The 12,767-nt window shown below is 59.6% G+C and overlaps 1 protein-coding gene across 6 annotated transcripts in view; it reads left to right on the top strand.

Annotated features, from left to right (window-relative positions):
* The window catches only part of Pde9a (phosphodiesterase 9A), an 81,266-nt gene extending 68,797 nt beyond the window's left edge, over positions 1-12,469 (top strand). For 3 of the 6 annotated variants that reach the window (XM_076868363.2, XM_076868364.2, XM_076868365.2), the window contains 10 exons: positions 1,992-2,078; positions 2,729-2,833; positions 3,135-3,217; positions 4,157-4,313; positions 6,956-7,069; positions 7,792-7,896; positions 8,418-8,546; positions 9,448-9,543; positions 10,815-10,896; positions 12,091-12,467. In XM_076868363.2, the coding sequence (XP_076724478.2) occupies positions 1,992-2,078; positions 2,729-2,833; positions 3,135-3,217; positions 4,157-4,313; positions 6,956-7,069; positions 7,792-7,896; positions 8,418-8,546; positions 9,448-9,543; positions 10,815-10,896; positions 12,091-12,104 (972 nt within the window). In that variant the 3' untranslated portion in view covers positions 12,105-12,467. Of the gene's footprint in view, positions 1-1,991; positions 2,079-2,728; positions 2,834-3,134; positions 3,218-4,156; positions 4,314-6,955; positions 7,070-7,791; positions 7,897-8,417; positions 8,547-9,447; positions 9,544-10,814; positions 10,897-12,090 lie in introns of all 6 variants that reach the window. The other 3 variants (XM_076868362.2, XM_076868361.2, XM_076868360.2) reach the window with 3 other exon arrangements.
* Positions 12,470-12,767: the final 298 nt, after the last annotated feature.

Genomic DNA, 12,767 nt, shown 5'->3' with positions numbered 1-12,767 from the left:
TTATAATTCTGCCCCTCGCAGTCACGCAGCCCACTCAGCCCAGCACCACCACAGCGTCTGGGAGCTGCGCTCGCTCGGGGACATGGTTCAGGCCTGCAAGCAGGGAGCAGATGGGCCGTCCCTGCACCATGTTGGCACCAGATGGTTTGTCTGCCAGCTGCCTTTGTCTCCAGACTCCGATTTCACAGCAAACACTTCAGTTCTTCAGGGCTGATTTGAGCAGGGTCTGGGCTAGTGGGGCGGGAGCAAGGGGTCTGCAGGCCCCGTGGTCTTGAGGCTAACATCCAGGACAGTGGGACCACGGGCAGCTCTGGACAGCGAGGCCCCCGGCTGGGTGACCTGGGCAGCTGCTGTGCAGCAACCTGGAGTCAGCCCTCTAATCCTCATCCAGGCCCAGATGCCAGCCCTCTGTAAGGGGCTCCTTAGGGGCCACCATCTCCCAAACCTGGCCCCTTCACATTAACCACGCCTGAACAGTCCTATCAGGGAAGATGAGCCTGTGGATAGCATGCTTCAAGGACATCCCAGGTGTGACATCTCAAGCTGCCATATGTGGCCTGTGTGTGCGGTAGTGTCTAGCCTTCCAAATGGACTAACTCTCCGTGATGCCACAGAATCTGTTCCCTATCCTGACGGCACTAAGAGATCAGCATTACGCGAATCTGTCTCCCCTGCCGCACCCGCTTCTCCTGCTCTGCTTACCACGCGAGAGTGCGTGTCAGTGGCACACCTGCCGTCCTTCGCTCAGGTGGCCGAGGCCAAGTGCACACACTGGACAGCTTACACTATGGGAACTTACTGTCTCACATTCTGGAGGCTGAAGTTGGCCAAGGTCAAGGTGCCTCCAGGCGGGTTCCTCCTGTGGCTCATAGATGGCATCTTCCTGCAGGGCGTTCCGTGGTGTGTGTCTGCATCCCGATTTCACAAGGATGGGTCGCGGTGGATCAGGGCCACCCCAGTGACCTGTTGCCCTCCCACCTCTGTAAAGTGTGGTCAGGCCGGCTGTCAGCTTTGACATGCCTGGTGGACACAATTCAGTCCCAGATGTGACCTTCCCACATGGTGCACCCAGGGGAAAAACGCGCTGGGCTCCAGCAGGGACAGCCACTGCCACGTGCAAGCACCAAGCCGTGGGTGGACAGACGGAGGCAGGTGCCATCACTGGGGTCCTGCCACACGCCCTCGGGAGCTGCCTCGGTATCCCCATTCTGCAGATCTCCATCTCCCTGGGCGCTGCGTCCGAGACCTGCTTTCCCTGGGAAACAGCCGGCTCTTGTGGAGCTCCCTGATTTAGAATCACCTGTCTCTTCCTCCCTGGCTTAATGCACTCCAGGACAACAGGGCTAAACACAAACCGTTTCACCTTGAACAGGGGTCTGTAGACAGCAGAGTTCCCTGAAATCACCTTTAGGAGGAGCCCTTGCCCCAGCGGGGCCCACACTGCAGACCCTGTGATTAGGGCATTAGAAAGCGTCCCTGGTCCCATTATGCTCCCCAGAGGAGCATAATTTAGCACTTTTTATATGTAAACCATCAAACTCCTTTGATCCCTCAGCCACAGTCAAGTGTCGGGATTCCGCTCCAGGAGGTGCCCGTCCCCCGGGGTGCGCTGGGTGAACTGCACTAAACTATGCTATTGACCTGCGTGCTTTCCAGTGTAGATGTTAATAAAGTGATTTCTGTAGTCGTTGGGAGTGGGGGACCCCCACCCAGCCACTGTTCCTTCTTGTGTGAACCTCAGTAGCTTCTGAACTGGCTTCCCAATCCAGGAGAACTGTCTGTGCTCCCAGACCCCACAGCCCACTTGGGTGATCCTGGAGACACACCCACTGATCAGGACCCACTCTGAGGATAAGAGCTCACCCTCCCTGGGACAGGCCTGGTCACACCACTGGGTCACCCTGGTGGCATTTCCCAGGACAGTGCAGGGAGCTGGAGTGGGCAGCTGGCCTCCTTCTCCCAGTGCTGACCGCCTGGCCCTTTGCCCACAGATGCTGAGCTGCTTGGAGCACATGTACCATGATCTCGGCCTGGTGAGGGACTTCAGCATCAACCCCATCACACTCAGGCGGTGGCTGGTAAGTGTCCTGTCCACTCTGTTCTCAGGCAAACCCTCCAGCCACACTGGAGTGAGGGCTGCACACCTCCTGGGGGACTGCTACCAAGAGAGGTGTCATTTCTGAGCAAGTTCTGCAAGGACTTTACGGCATTGGGCCCATCTCTGGCCTCCCACCTGCCCTGGGCCCCCCAAGCTCCCACTTGGAGGAGCAAAGAGATAGCTGAAATCAGAGAGTCAGAGAGGCAAGTGAGGTGGAATGGGCTACAGCAGAGCGTGTGTGTGTGTGTGTGTGTGTGTGTGTGTGTGTGTGTAAAATACCTTTTTAAAAAGTTAGGCAATTGCTCAGAACTGAGCATTAAAGACCTGTGGGATGGTGAGGGGACCTAGCACCCCTCATGTACTGTCCCCTGCCCACACCCAACTTTGCTTCCCAGCAAGGCTTATCACACACCCCCGTGGATACCTCAGTCCATGCCCCAGTGAGCCAGGGCAGAGCCCATGGACGTTCTCAGGCTCCAAGGGCCCCTGGTTTCTACAGCAGCAAATGCAGGGACGCTCTGGCCTCGGTTTGGGTGGAGCACCCCTGATCCTCCTGGGGCCCTCTGGGGGCAGGGTGGGCAGGGTGGGCAGGCCAGGCACAGGGCGGATCTGACTCTCTGGCCTCCGCAGCTCTGCGTGCACGACAACTACAGAAACAACCCGTTCCATAACTTCCGGCACTGCTTCTGCGTGACCCAGATGATGTACAGCATGATCTGGCTCTGTGGGCTCCAGGTGCGTCCCCCAAGGCCACCCAGCTGTCTCCCAGCAGGGGAGCAGCAGCACTATCCCCAGAGATAGCCACAGGCCTGGGGTCCAGCTGTTCCACCTGTGAGGCCACTCCCAGAATCGAAAGTCGCTGGGTCCCACCTCCCCACCCCAGCCAGGGTCTGGGTCCTCCCTCCCCCAGCCCAGGGGCTCATGTTGGCTGGAGGGCAGCGTGTCCTGCCTGTCACTGTCTCCCACCACCCCACCCCTCCTCGGCCAGCCCTGCTCCCTGTGCAGAGGGCAGAAACTAACGCTGTCCCTCATCCAGGAAAAGTTTTCCCAAGTGGATATCGCGGTCCTGATGACAGCGGCCGTCTGCCACGACCTGGATCACCCGGGGTACAACAACACGTGTGTACATGTTCCTCTCTCCTTTTCTCCTAAACATGCCCCGGCTATCAGGGAACCCTCCAGCCTGACCCCCAGACGGTTCCCAGCAGGGGATGTGGAGGAAGGCCCCCAGCTCTGCCCCTGCAGGACACAGCTCCCAGCCTCCCCACCTTGTCCAGGCCCTGGGCCTCCCCTGAGGGGAGCCTTCAAGGTAACCAGCAAAGGAGGGTGGCCACTCCCAGAGCCCTGCCTGCAGGCCCCTCGCCTCCCCCTTCAGGAGCACAGGAGCAGGCCAAGGGCAAGGTCAGAAGGGAGCCCGAGAGGGCTGGGAAGAGGGGGCAGAGGTGGCCCATGGTGGGGCTGTGGGGCCAGGAGGATGGGCAGAGCCCTGAGTCCCTCCTGCTGAGGGGCAGAGTGCTGCCCACACAGCCAGCAGGGCCCAGCATGTGGCAGGGGCCTGCGTTCACAGTGACATGTGGGTCCTTCCTCATGAACCTGTGTGTTTGTGCAATGATTCTAAGTGTCCTGAGAGCCATGCCGTGGTCCGCTAGGATCACAGTGGATTCCAGGGTGTGGCCATTTTGCTCCTCAAAGGAGGTGGGCCTCCAGGCAGCCACCGGTTCCCTTCCTGCTGGCACAGGCGGGTGGGGAGGGAGGACCCTCCGCATCTGACCCAGAACCCAGCTGGTCCCTCTCCTACACCTGCCTTCGCACAGGCTTACGACTGACCATTTTTGCCACAATGCTTGAGGCTCTCTGCCAGGGAGAAGCCCGAGCTCATGGGTGGGACCTGGCCCGTGGGGTTTTAAAACGTGGGATACCCAGTTAGGGGAGCAGCTGGGAGCCAGGGGCACTGACAGAGTGGGCTCCTGGTAAGGCAGACGGCACCCCCTCCGGGCCGTGGCGCTTCCCTGCAGGCCACTTGCACCTGAGCTCCTCTGCTCTGCCCTCGCACCCCAGGTACCAGATCAATGCCCGCACAGAGCTGGCCGTCCGCTACAATGACATCTCGCCCCTGGAGAACCACCACTGTGCCGTGGCCTTCCAGATCCTGGCCCAGCCCGAGTGCAACATTTTCTCCAACGTGCCTGCAGACGGGTTCAAGCAGATCAGACAGGTGCGTGGGCCAGGGTCCTCCGCGTGCAGAGAGGCTGTGGGGACAGCAGAACCCTACTGTCCATGGTTGGAGGCCCCAGAGAGTCCTGGTCACAGCAAAGCCACCAGGGACTCTGGGAACTGCCCTCCTTCCCTGCCTTCTCCAGGACCCCGAATGGAGAGGGGACCCATGCCGTGGGCACTGATGTCTACTGGCCTGCATATCACAGCCACTCAATTCAACCCCACCAGCTCATGGAGATGAGCTCTGTGTCCATCTTGTAGATCAGGACACTGAGGCTTAGAGAGTTTGGATCCCTCGCCCAAAGGGGTGCACTCCATGGACAGGCACGTCTGCTCCAACCTGCTGAGCTGACCCCTGCACCCATAGCTCCAGCTGGGTCACCTGACCACGGCATGGTCAGCCCCACTGCCCCCGGCTCAAGAATACCATCTCACCAGCAGCCCCTGCCCGGGCACCCAGAGAGATGGCCTCCTCCCACAGGTCCCCATGGAGCCCTGATCCCCACAGGTCCCCATGGAGCTCCACCTGCTGACACTGCAGGGGAGGGACGGTCCCAAAGTGAACCAGGGAGGGCTGGGTGGGCCTGATGACAGCCGGCCCAGAACGTCTGCCTGTGACTTTATCTGGAAAAAGGTCTTTGCAGAAGTACTTAAGTTAGTTTCCAGATGCCAGGGTGGATGCCCAGCTGGGCCCTGAACCAACAAGTGTCCTCCTCAGGGACAGAGGAGGACAGGGCACCCACAGGAGGCAGAGACCAGAGTGATGTGGACACAAGCCAGGGAAGGCCTAGGCCCACCAGCAGCTGGACAGGCAGGAGGAACCCTTCCAGAGCCTGGGAGACCCTGTCGACAGCACTCTGGACTCCGGCCTCCAGGACGGAGGGAGCACATTTCAGCAGTCATGTGCTGCCCCGTGGGGGGCTCTGCAGGCAGGCCAGGACACAGGCTCGGAGGAGCAGCTGCTGCCCTCCATCCCACAGGACTTGCCCTCTGTCTCAGGCTCCTCACCCCACAGCCAGCACAGCGGGGGAAGCACGGCCCCTCACTCCAGCAGAGAGCCGTGGCCTGCGCGCCACCAGGCCCCTCTGTCCACAGCCAAAGTGCAGAGCTGGCCCTGGGCTTGCTCAGGTCCCTGCTGCACCACGACCCCTGGCCCCACATTCCCATAGGCTGTGTGCCCTCTCCTCCATGTTCATGGACCAGCTGCAAGCTCGTGCCATGGTGGTGTTGGCGGGCTCTGGCCAGCCTCCCCCTGAAGGGGCTAGCTGTGAGGGGACGCCCACCGTATGGCGGCTGCTGCCTGGGCCTGCCCAGCAGGGCTCCTCCAGTAAGAGGGCCTGGTGTCTGGCCAGGGGGCCTGCTAGGCAGCACGCAGAGAGGGCTCGCTTGACCGCACACAGGCTCTTCCCCATGGCGGCCACCGGGACCTACAAGGACCGTCCTGCTTCAAAACCTTACTGGAGTGAAGAGTTTCTCTAGGAGTAAAATCCAGTTGTTCCAATTTAAAAAAAAAAAAAATCTTATCATTGAAGATTCTGAGGATAACTGGACAAATCCTTTAGAATAACAGATTTTTACATAGATATTACATAATTCAAAATGCAGGTGATGCCCCGCCCCCAAATATATATTTGATATTGCCTATATTGATTGTATTTGATGCTGGTGGTTTTATTTTCTTGGAAAAGTAGAACACCCCACCTGGCAGAGAGGCTCTGTAGATGTGGGAGGGATGGAAGGATGGATGGATGATAGTGATTTTGACTTGTGTGACTTTTCCTGATCCAATGTTTGGTTAACAAAGTAGTCATTCTAGTACATTTTCTGTTGCTGTAACAAAATACCATAGGTTAGGTGATTTATCCAGGGAAGAAGTTTCTTTCTGCTTACAGTTCTGGAGGCTGAAAGTCCAAGAGCGTGGCTCCTGCCTCTGCTCAGCTTCTGGTGGGGGCTGCTCAGCTGAGGCTTCATCAGGACATGACAGGAGCTTAAAGGGCAAGTGAGCGCGAGAACTCACTCCTTGGACAGTTATCACAGTCCCCAGAGGGTGGAGTCCTGGGACCCAAACTCTCCTCCAAGGCCCCAGCACCTCTCACTCAGTTACCCCGGGGACCCCACTGCAACATGAGGTTGGAGGGGCCAACCACGTTCAAACCACAGCAGTAATGAAAACATGCATGTTAAAAAACTCACTGCCGCCTCATTTACAAATTGGTTCAAAGGTTATTAAGTATATTTTTATAATTTCCAAGTAACATGTACACATATGGATGAGATGATAGAAAAAATACCCTCAGAAAATCAGTTCTCGACTTCCACAAGGTCTGGAAGGAACAGACCTATCTAGGCGGCCAAACGTGGGGGAAAGGTCCTTGGCGGAAATTGCTGGGTTTCTCGAGTCCGCCTGTGAGCCTGTGAGTCAGTCGGTGTCCCTCGGGCCTGCCCCGGGGTGCATGGACCAGGCCTCGCGGCAGAAGCCATGCCAACCTGAGTGGCCCCAGGCCTCCCACCGGCTGTGGCCTGGGCGAGTCCCCTGCTCGCCACATGGCCGTCTCCGTGTCTGCAGAGCGGGGACAGCGGTCGGGGCTCAGTGACCGTCCAGGCGGTGCCCTGCTAACGCTGTCTTCTCTCGCGGCTCAGGGGGTGATCACGCTGATCCTGGCCACTGACATGGCACGGCACGCAGAGATCATGGACTCTTTCAAGGAGAAAGTGGAGAGCTTTGACTACAGCAACGAGGAGCACATGACCCTGGTGCGTGGTCCTGCTCTGCCCCGGGGACTGCCGCCCGGGATCACAGCAGCCAGCACGGGCGGGAGACCCAGGCACGAAACCCATAGCCTGGCCTTGGGGTGAGGGCCCCTTACCGCTGGCACCCAGGGTCACGACTTACAAGGCCAGCTGTGGCAGGGCTGCCCCCCCAAAGGGCCCTCCTGCGTGGCTAGGACGTGTTTCCCCATGGGCCAGCAAGGCTGGGCTAGGCTCCCCAGAGTTCCGAGGCACCCCGCCCTCGGTGCTTTAAATGGGGGTTTCCTTCCTCGCCCTTTCTTGAAAGACACCTCCTCGTTCTCACACTCCCAGCCTCGGGTCTCTTCTTGGCACCCTGTCCATCGTAGCCTCCTGACAGGGCCTCCCCTCTTAACCTCCTGACAGGGCCTCCTCTCTTAGCCTCCTGACAGGGCCTCCCCTCTTAGCCTCCTGGCAGGGCCTCCTCTCTGTCTCCTGCCTTGACAACCAGGAAATGGTGTTTGAACTTGCGGTTTATAGTTGGTATTACAAGTGTCAGTGTCTGATGCCGTGGGGTGGCTGGCGCTCCCAGTCTCCTGGTGGGGGAGCATGTCCCTCCAGGTGACACAGCTGTTTCCCCTCACCTGGCCTCGGGGCCAGTTCCCGCCTGGGAGGTCACCCTTCCCATGCGGCAGCAGTGGTCTACACTCTGACCTGCGTCACCTCAGTCACAACCTCTCTTCTTTCAGCTGAAGATGATCTTGATCAAGTGCTGCGACATCTCCAACGAGGTGCGGCCCATGGAGGTGGCGGAGCCCTGGGTGGACTGTTTGTTAGAAGAGTATTTTATGCAGGTAAGAGACTCACGAGGCCCACGGCTCTTAGCGGCCTGCGACATGGGGTCGGGGTGTGCTGGCGTGCCCAGCCCCCACCCGCAGCCTGCAGAACGCCTTCCCAGCAGCAGCCGAACCAGGGGCTCAGACTGGAGGGGCCTGAGGAGGCTTCGGGCTGAGGCCCACCTGTCACCACCGTGGAGCTGCCTTTAGGGGCAGCTCCTCAAGTGAACTGCAGAAAGGTCGAGAAGCGAGAGCCAGAGAGGCAGGGGGAGCCCAGGGAAGGCGAGCCTGGGCGGGTCACCTCATGAGGACAGCACAGGGAGCCGGGGACAGATGCCTGGACAGCCCTGCAATGCCCTGGTGAGGGCGGCCTCGGGCCAGGGCTCCACTGCCCGGCCACGGCTCCGCACACCTGCTGAGGCGCCTCCCCCTCCCAGCACACGGTGTTGGCCCCGCAGCGGCTTCCTTTCTTCCTGTGAGGACAGTGACACTCAGGGTTCCCAGGTCCCATGGCGCCTCTGTCTACCACACTCCCACAGAGCGACCAAGAGAAGTCAGAAGGCCTCCCTGTGGCCCCGTTCATGGACCGAGACAAAGTGACCAAAGCTACAGCCCAAATTGGGTTCATCAAGTTTGTCCTGATCCCGATGTTCGAAACGGTGACCAAGGTGAGTGGCCGTCACCACAGACTGATGGTGCACCAGTGAGAAATGCACACGTCTGTGCACATGAGCACACACACACCTGCAAACGGGCATTCACACGTTCACACATGCACATCAGTACACACACGTGTCAGTACATGCACACACATGTGCACGTGGCCACAGAGCACAGGCGCCTCACCATCTTACTGTCATGGAGACGGCTGCAGGGAGCCACTGCACCCTGCGGGGCCCAGCCGCCTTCCGGCTCTCTGGGTGCTGGGCTCCCCTGCACTGTCGGGGTCCCACCTGCCGCCCGTCACCACTGGCCCAACACCCAGCCTGCAGTTCTGGTGCCTGGCTCTCCTGACCCCCAGGCCTCACCCCTAAGGAACCAACCAGAATTGGTGCCTATGGCCACTGCTCAAGGCCTCTACCTCAAGTCCCCCATGTCCAAGACAGTCACCTTCCCCACCCCATCACCCACCCCCTGTTCTGCCAACCCTCTGGCCGGGGTGTGTCTCAGGGCTGCCCTTCCTATTCCAGGACCACCAGCCAGGGGGCTTTTGGCAGCCGTCACCTGTGTGTGTCAGCACAGGGACTTCCCAGCCCGTTCCCCAATGTGACTCCTGGGGGCAGGGGAAGGGAGGGGGCAGGGGAAGGGAGGGGGCTTGGGGGTCCCCCAAGGAGCAGCGGGAGGGGATGGCGCTGGAGCCTGGTAACAGCCCCAGGTACTGGGCTGACCACATGGCTGCCCACCACTGTCACCTAGATCTCCTGAAGGCCCCCACCCAGGAGGGCCAGGAGGGCCACCTGGGGAAGTGGCCTGTGGGATCTGGGAAACTGCAGGCCTGACCGCTCTCTTCCTGAGCGTGCGCCGTTGCCCAAGAGCGGTGGACAGACACAGGGCCGTCTCTCTCCGCAGCTGTTCCCCGTGGTGAAGGAGATCATGCTGCAGCCCCTCTGGGAATCCAGAGACCACTACGAGGAGCTGAAACAGCTGGACGACGCCATGCAGGAGGTGAAGGCCACGAGAGGGCTCAGGCAGGCCACGCGGAGGGGTTAGGCTCTGCTGTCACCCAGCCCAAGCCCTATATGTACTGGACAGGCAGCACCAAGCCACGGGGAGGCCGGGCGTCTGGACACTCTGGGACACCTGGCCTGTATACACAGGCCCTGAGGAGCACTGGGGTGACCTGGCTTCTCTGAGGGGTTGGCCACCATGCCTCATCGAGAACCTGGGGGGGGGGGTCGCACAGCCTTAGAGCACTGGTCCCTGTCAGGGGCTCTGGCCTGGGGAGGTCCCTCGCTTCCTGACCCCAGCTGTCCATGCAGGGCAGCAGAGAGACCAGGACAGAGTAACCACACACCAGGCGGCCCAGCTCCTCTGTGGTCAGGAAGCCTGTCTGACGCTGGCTCTCAGGAAAGGTCAAAGTCACAGGTCCAGGGAAGGTCATGTCTCCACAAACCCGGGAGCTGGCAGGGCTGCCTCAGCACTCCCTGGTGCACATGTCCCCTCCAAAGCCCTTGCTGCTCGGGACCCACAGGGTCCCCAGCCTGACACCAGCTTCCCACGAGGCCTCTCTCTGTCCATCCTCCTGCTCAGGGCCCAGGACATCTAGAGCGGTCTCAGGCCCCTCATGCTCCTCCCAGACCTGGCCTTGGCCACCACTGCCCCCTCCCTTCCTGGCCCCTGCTTACCTTAGCCAGGGCTCCCCATGACGGTGCGCCAAGCCCCACCCACTGGGTGCCAAGTGTCCTCCAGGGATCACCCACCTGCGGGCAGAGCTGGGAACACGGGGCTCGGCCAACGCTGACGAGGCAGCCGAGAAGCCAGACCTGCCGTCCTGGTTCTGCCAGTTGGTCCTTCACCACAAAGTCGGGGGGGGGGGGCTCTGAAGTCCTGAGGGGACACGATGTCGTCCCCAGACCCAGCTTCTGCCTCTCTGCAGGGCCATCCCACGAGCTGCTGCTGGGAAGGTCTTGAGTCTCAAGTCCTTTGCCCTGTTGCCCAGTGGGGACCAGGACTCCCCACAGTGCCATCATGTCCCCAAAAAGGAGACACCAGAGCAGTGACGGGGCCATGCCTGAGCCACAGACCCTGCACCCACTGCCAGCCCCCAGCTGTGGGATGCAGCCGGCCCAGCTCCTGTCCAGGTGCTGGTCATGGTCTGCCAGGCAAGGCACAGGACAGGGCAGTGCGCTCCGGCATGAGGAAGCCGTGGACAGCAGGCTCACGGTTCAGCCCTCGCCGCCCTGGCCCTGACTCTGGCCTGCTCTGCTCTGTCCCAGTTACAGAAGACGACGGAGCGCCTGGCACCAGGGAGCACCGAGAGGTGCGGCGGGAAGAGCAGAGATGGGCAGGAAAGTGCAGGTAGCGCTCTGGGGGGGGGGGGGCTCCCGGCGCGGTCACTTAGACAGAGTGGGAGGGGGTTGGGACCCCTGTGTGTGCGTGTGTGTGTGTGTGCACGTACGCATTTGTGTGCTGGTCTCCCCCTGTTCTTGTAAGGCGCAACCTGGGGACTCCATCCCACGGCCTATCTAATCCCTCACTTCCCACAGGCCCCACCCAAACACCTCCTCGGGCCTCACGATGGGGTTTAAATGTCACCTCATGAACCCTTGAGGGTCACTCAAGCCATGGTATACAGCCTGTTTAATTCCTTGAATGCAGTAAATAGATTTGGGCTCTGAGAAAAGGAGAGCACACTTCAGTTAGTAGAAAAGATCAATAATTAGGATATAAATAGGGCCTTGATCCACGTGGGGCATGCACAGGGCCTGGGCAGGGTGGTGAGGTGGCAGGTGCACAGGTGCTCCATGGTGAGCACCACGGGAGGCAGGTGCACACCTGAGGGAGCCAAGTCTGGCTCTCACTCTCAGGGAGCTGAGGAGGGGTCTCCATCACAGCAGGAAAGATTCCCTTTCTATGGTGCCTGTTTTGGGGACAGGTGTTAGAGGCATTCTGAGTAGCCCTGTGCCCATCCAGAAAACAATATTTTTAAAGTGAAACTGAAGTACTTAAGACTTTTCCAAAATAAAGCATTTGTGTACTTCGCCTAGGCATTTTCCCCTGCACCTGCTGACACTGGTCATTCACTTAACCCGCGTGGTGGCAGACGCGGTCCATGCAGCCACCCCGCAATAAGGTCACACCAGTCACGTGTCTGTCGGGTGACTTGAGAGCTCCTCAGTTCATAAAGCGTTTGGAGCACAGGGCCTGGGAACTGGGGCTGGGCCTGCCAGAGGGCCAGCGACTCCCGCATGCCCTAGCCTCGCTGCACACAGGCCGAGCGTCTCCACCTCAGACCTCTAAGCTGGAGTAGCACCCGCGTCACTGTGGCTTTAGCAATTAAATGAGCAGCGCACTGGTCCTCGCCAGGTGCCCAGCCAACTGCAGCATCCATCTTTGATGGCTTCGGGTTCTTCCATGGCTCAGAAGAGGGATGGTGCTTTCCTTGCCCACGTGTGTTCAACAGGACGACCCATGACCTCAATCTTTTAAAACAGTCCTGCCCGCCTTCCTGCCAGGCCCCAGAGCTCACCAGGAGCCCTTTCCTTTTCCCAGCAGACTGTTCCTGAAGGAAGCGGAAGAGCTGCGGTACTATCCAGGGCGGAGCTCCACAAGATGCCCGGGCCGGGGTCGCGCCCTGCGCCGGGCACCTCCAGGCCACGTTTTCTAAGAACCATTTTGTTCACTGATCAAAAAAAAAGGAATTCATGATGCTGTACAGAATTTTTATTTTTAAACTGTCTTTTAAATAATATATTCTTATACAGAAATGGGTACTGTACTTTTTCTTTGGTAGAGTTGTGTATCCGGGCTGCTTCCCAAGTGTTCACGTGGAGACAAAGGACACTGCTTTTTCAACAGATGTATCTCAGACCCATTGACCAGTGTGATGTAATGCAAACGTCCGTGTAAATTCTGCATTAAATGTCAGAATGTGCCAGAGTGCGGGGCCGTGCACATTCCTGTGTTCACGAGCAGAGGAGCATTGATCCACGTGGGGCATGCACAGGGCTGGGCAGGGTGGTGAGGCACACAGGCTGTGTGGGAGCACCACGGGAGGCAGGTGCACACCCCGGGAGCCAAGTCTGGCTCTCACTCACAGGGAGCTGGGGAGGGGTCTCCATCACAGCAGGAAAGATTCCCTTTCCATGGTGCCTGTTTTGGGGACAGGCATTGGAGGCATTCTGGGTAGCCCTGTGCCTATCCAGGACGGCCAACCCCCTGGGACGGTG

The sequence above is a fragment of the Callospermophilus lateralis genome, chromosome 10 (genome assembly GCF_048772815.1).
Source record: "Callospermophilus lateralis isolate mCalLat2 chromosome 10, mCalLat2.hap1, whole genome shotgun sequence".
Lineage (NCBI taxonomy): Eukaryota > Metazoa > Chordata > Mammalia > Rodentia > Sciuridae > Callospermophilus > Callospermophilus lateralis.
Note: the sequence above shows the minus strand (reverse complement) of the source record. Positions and strands in the feature narration are given on the sequence as shown.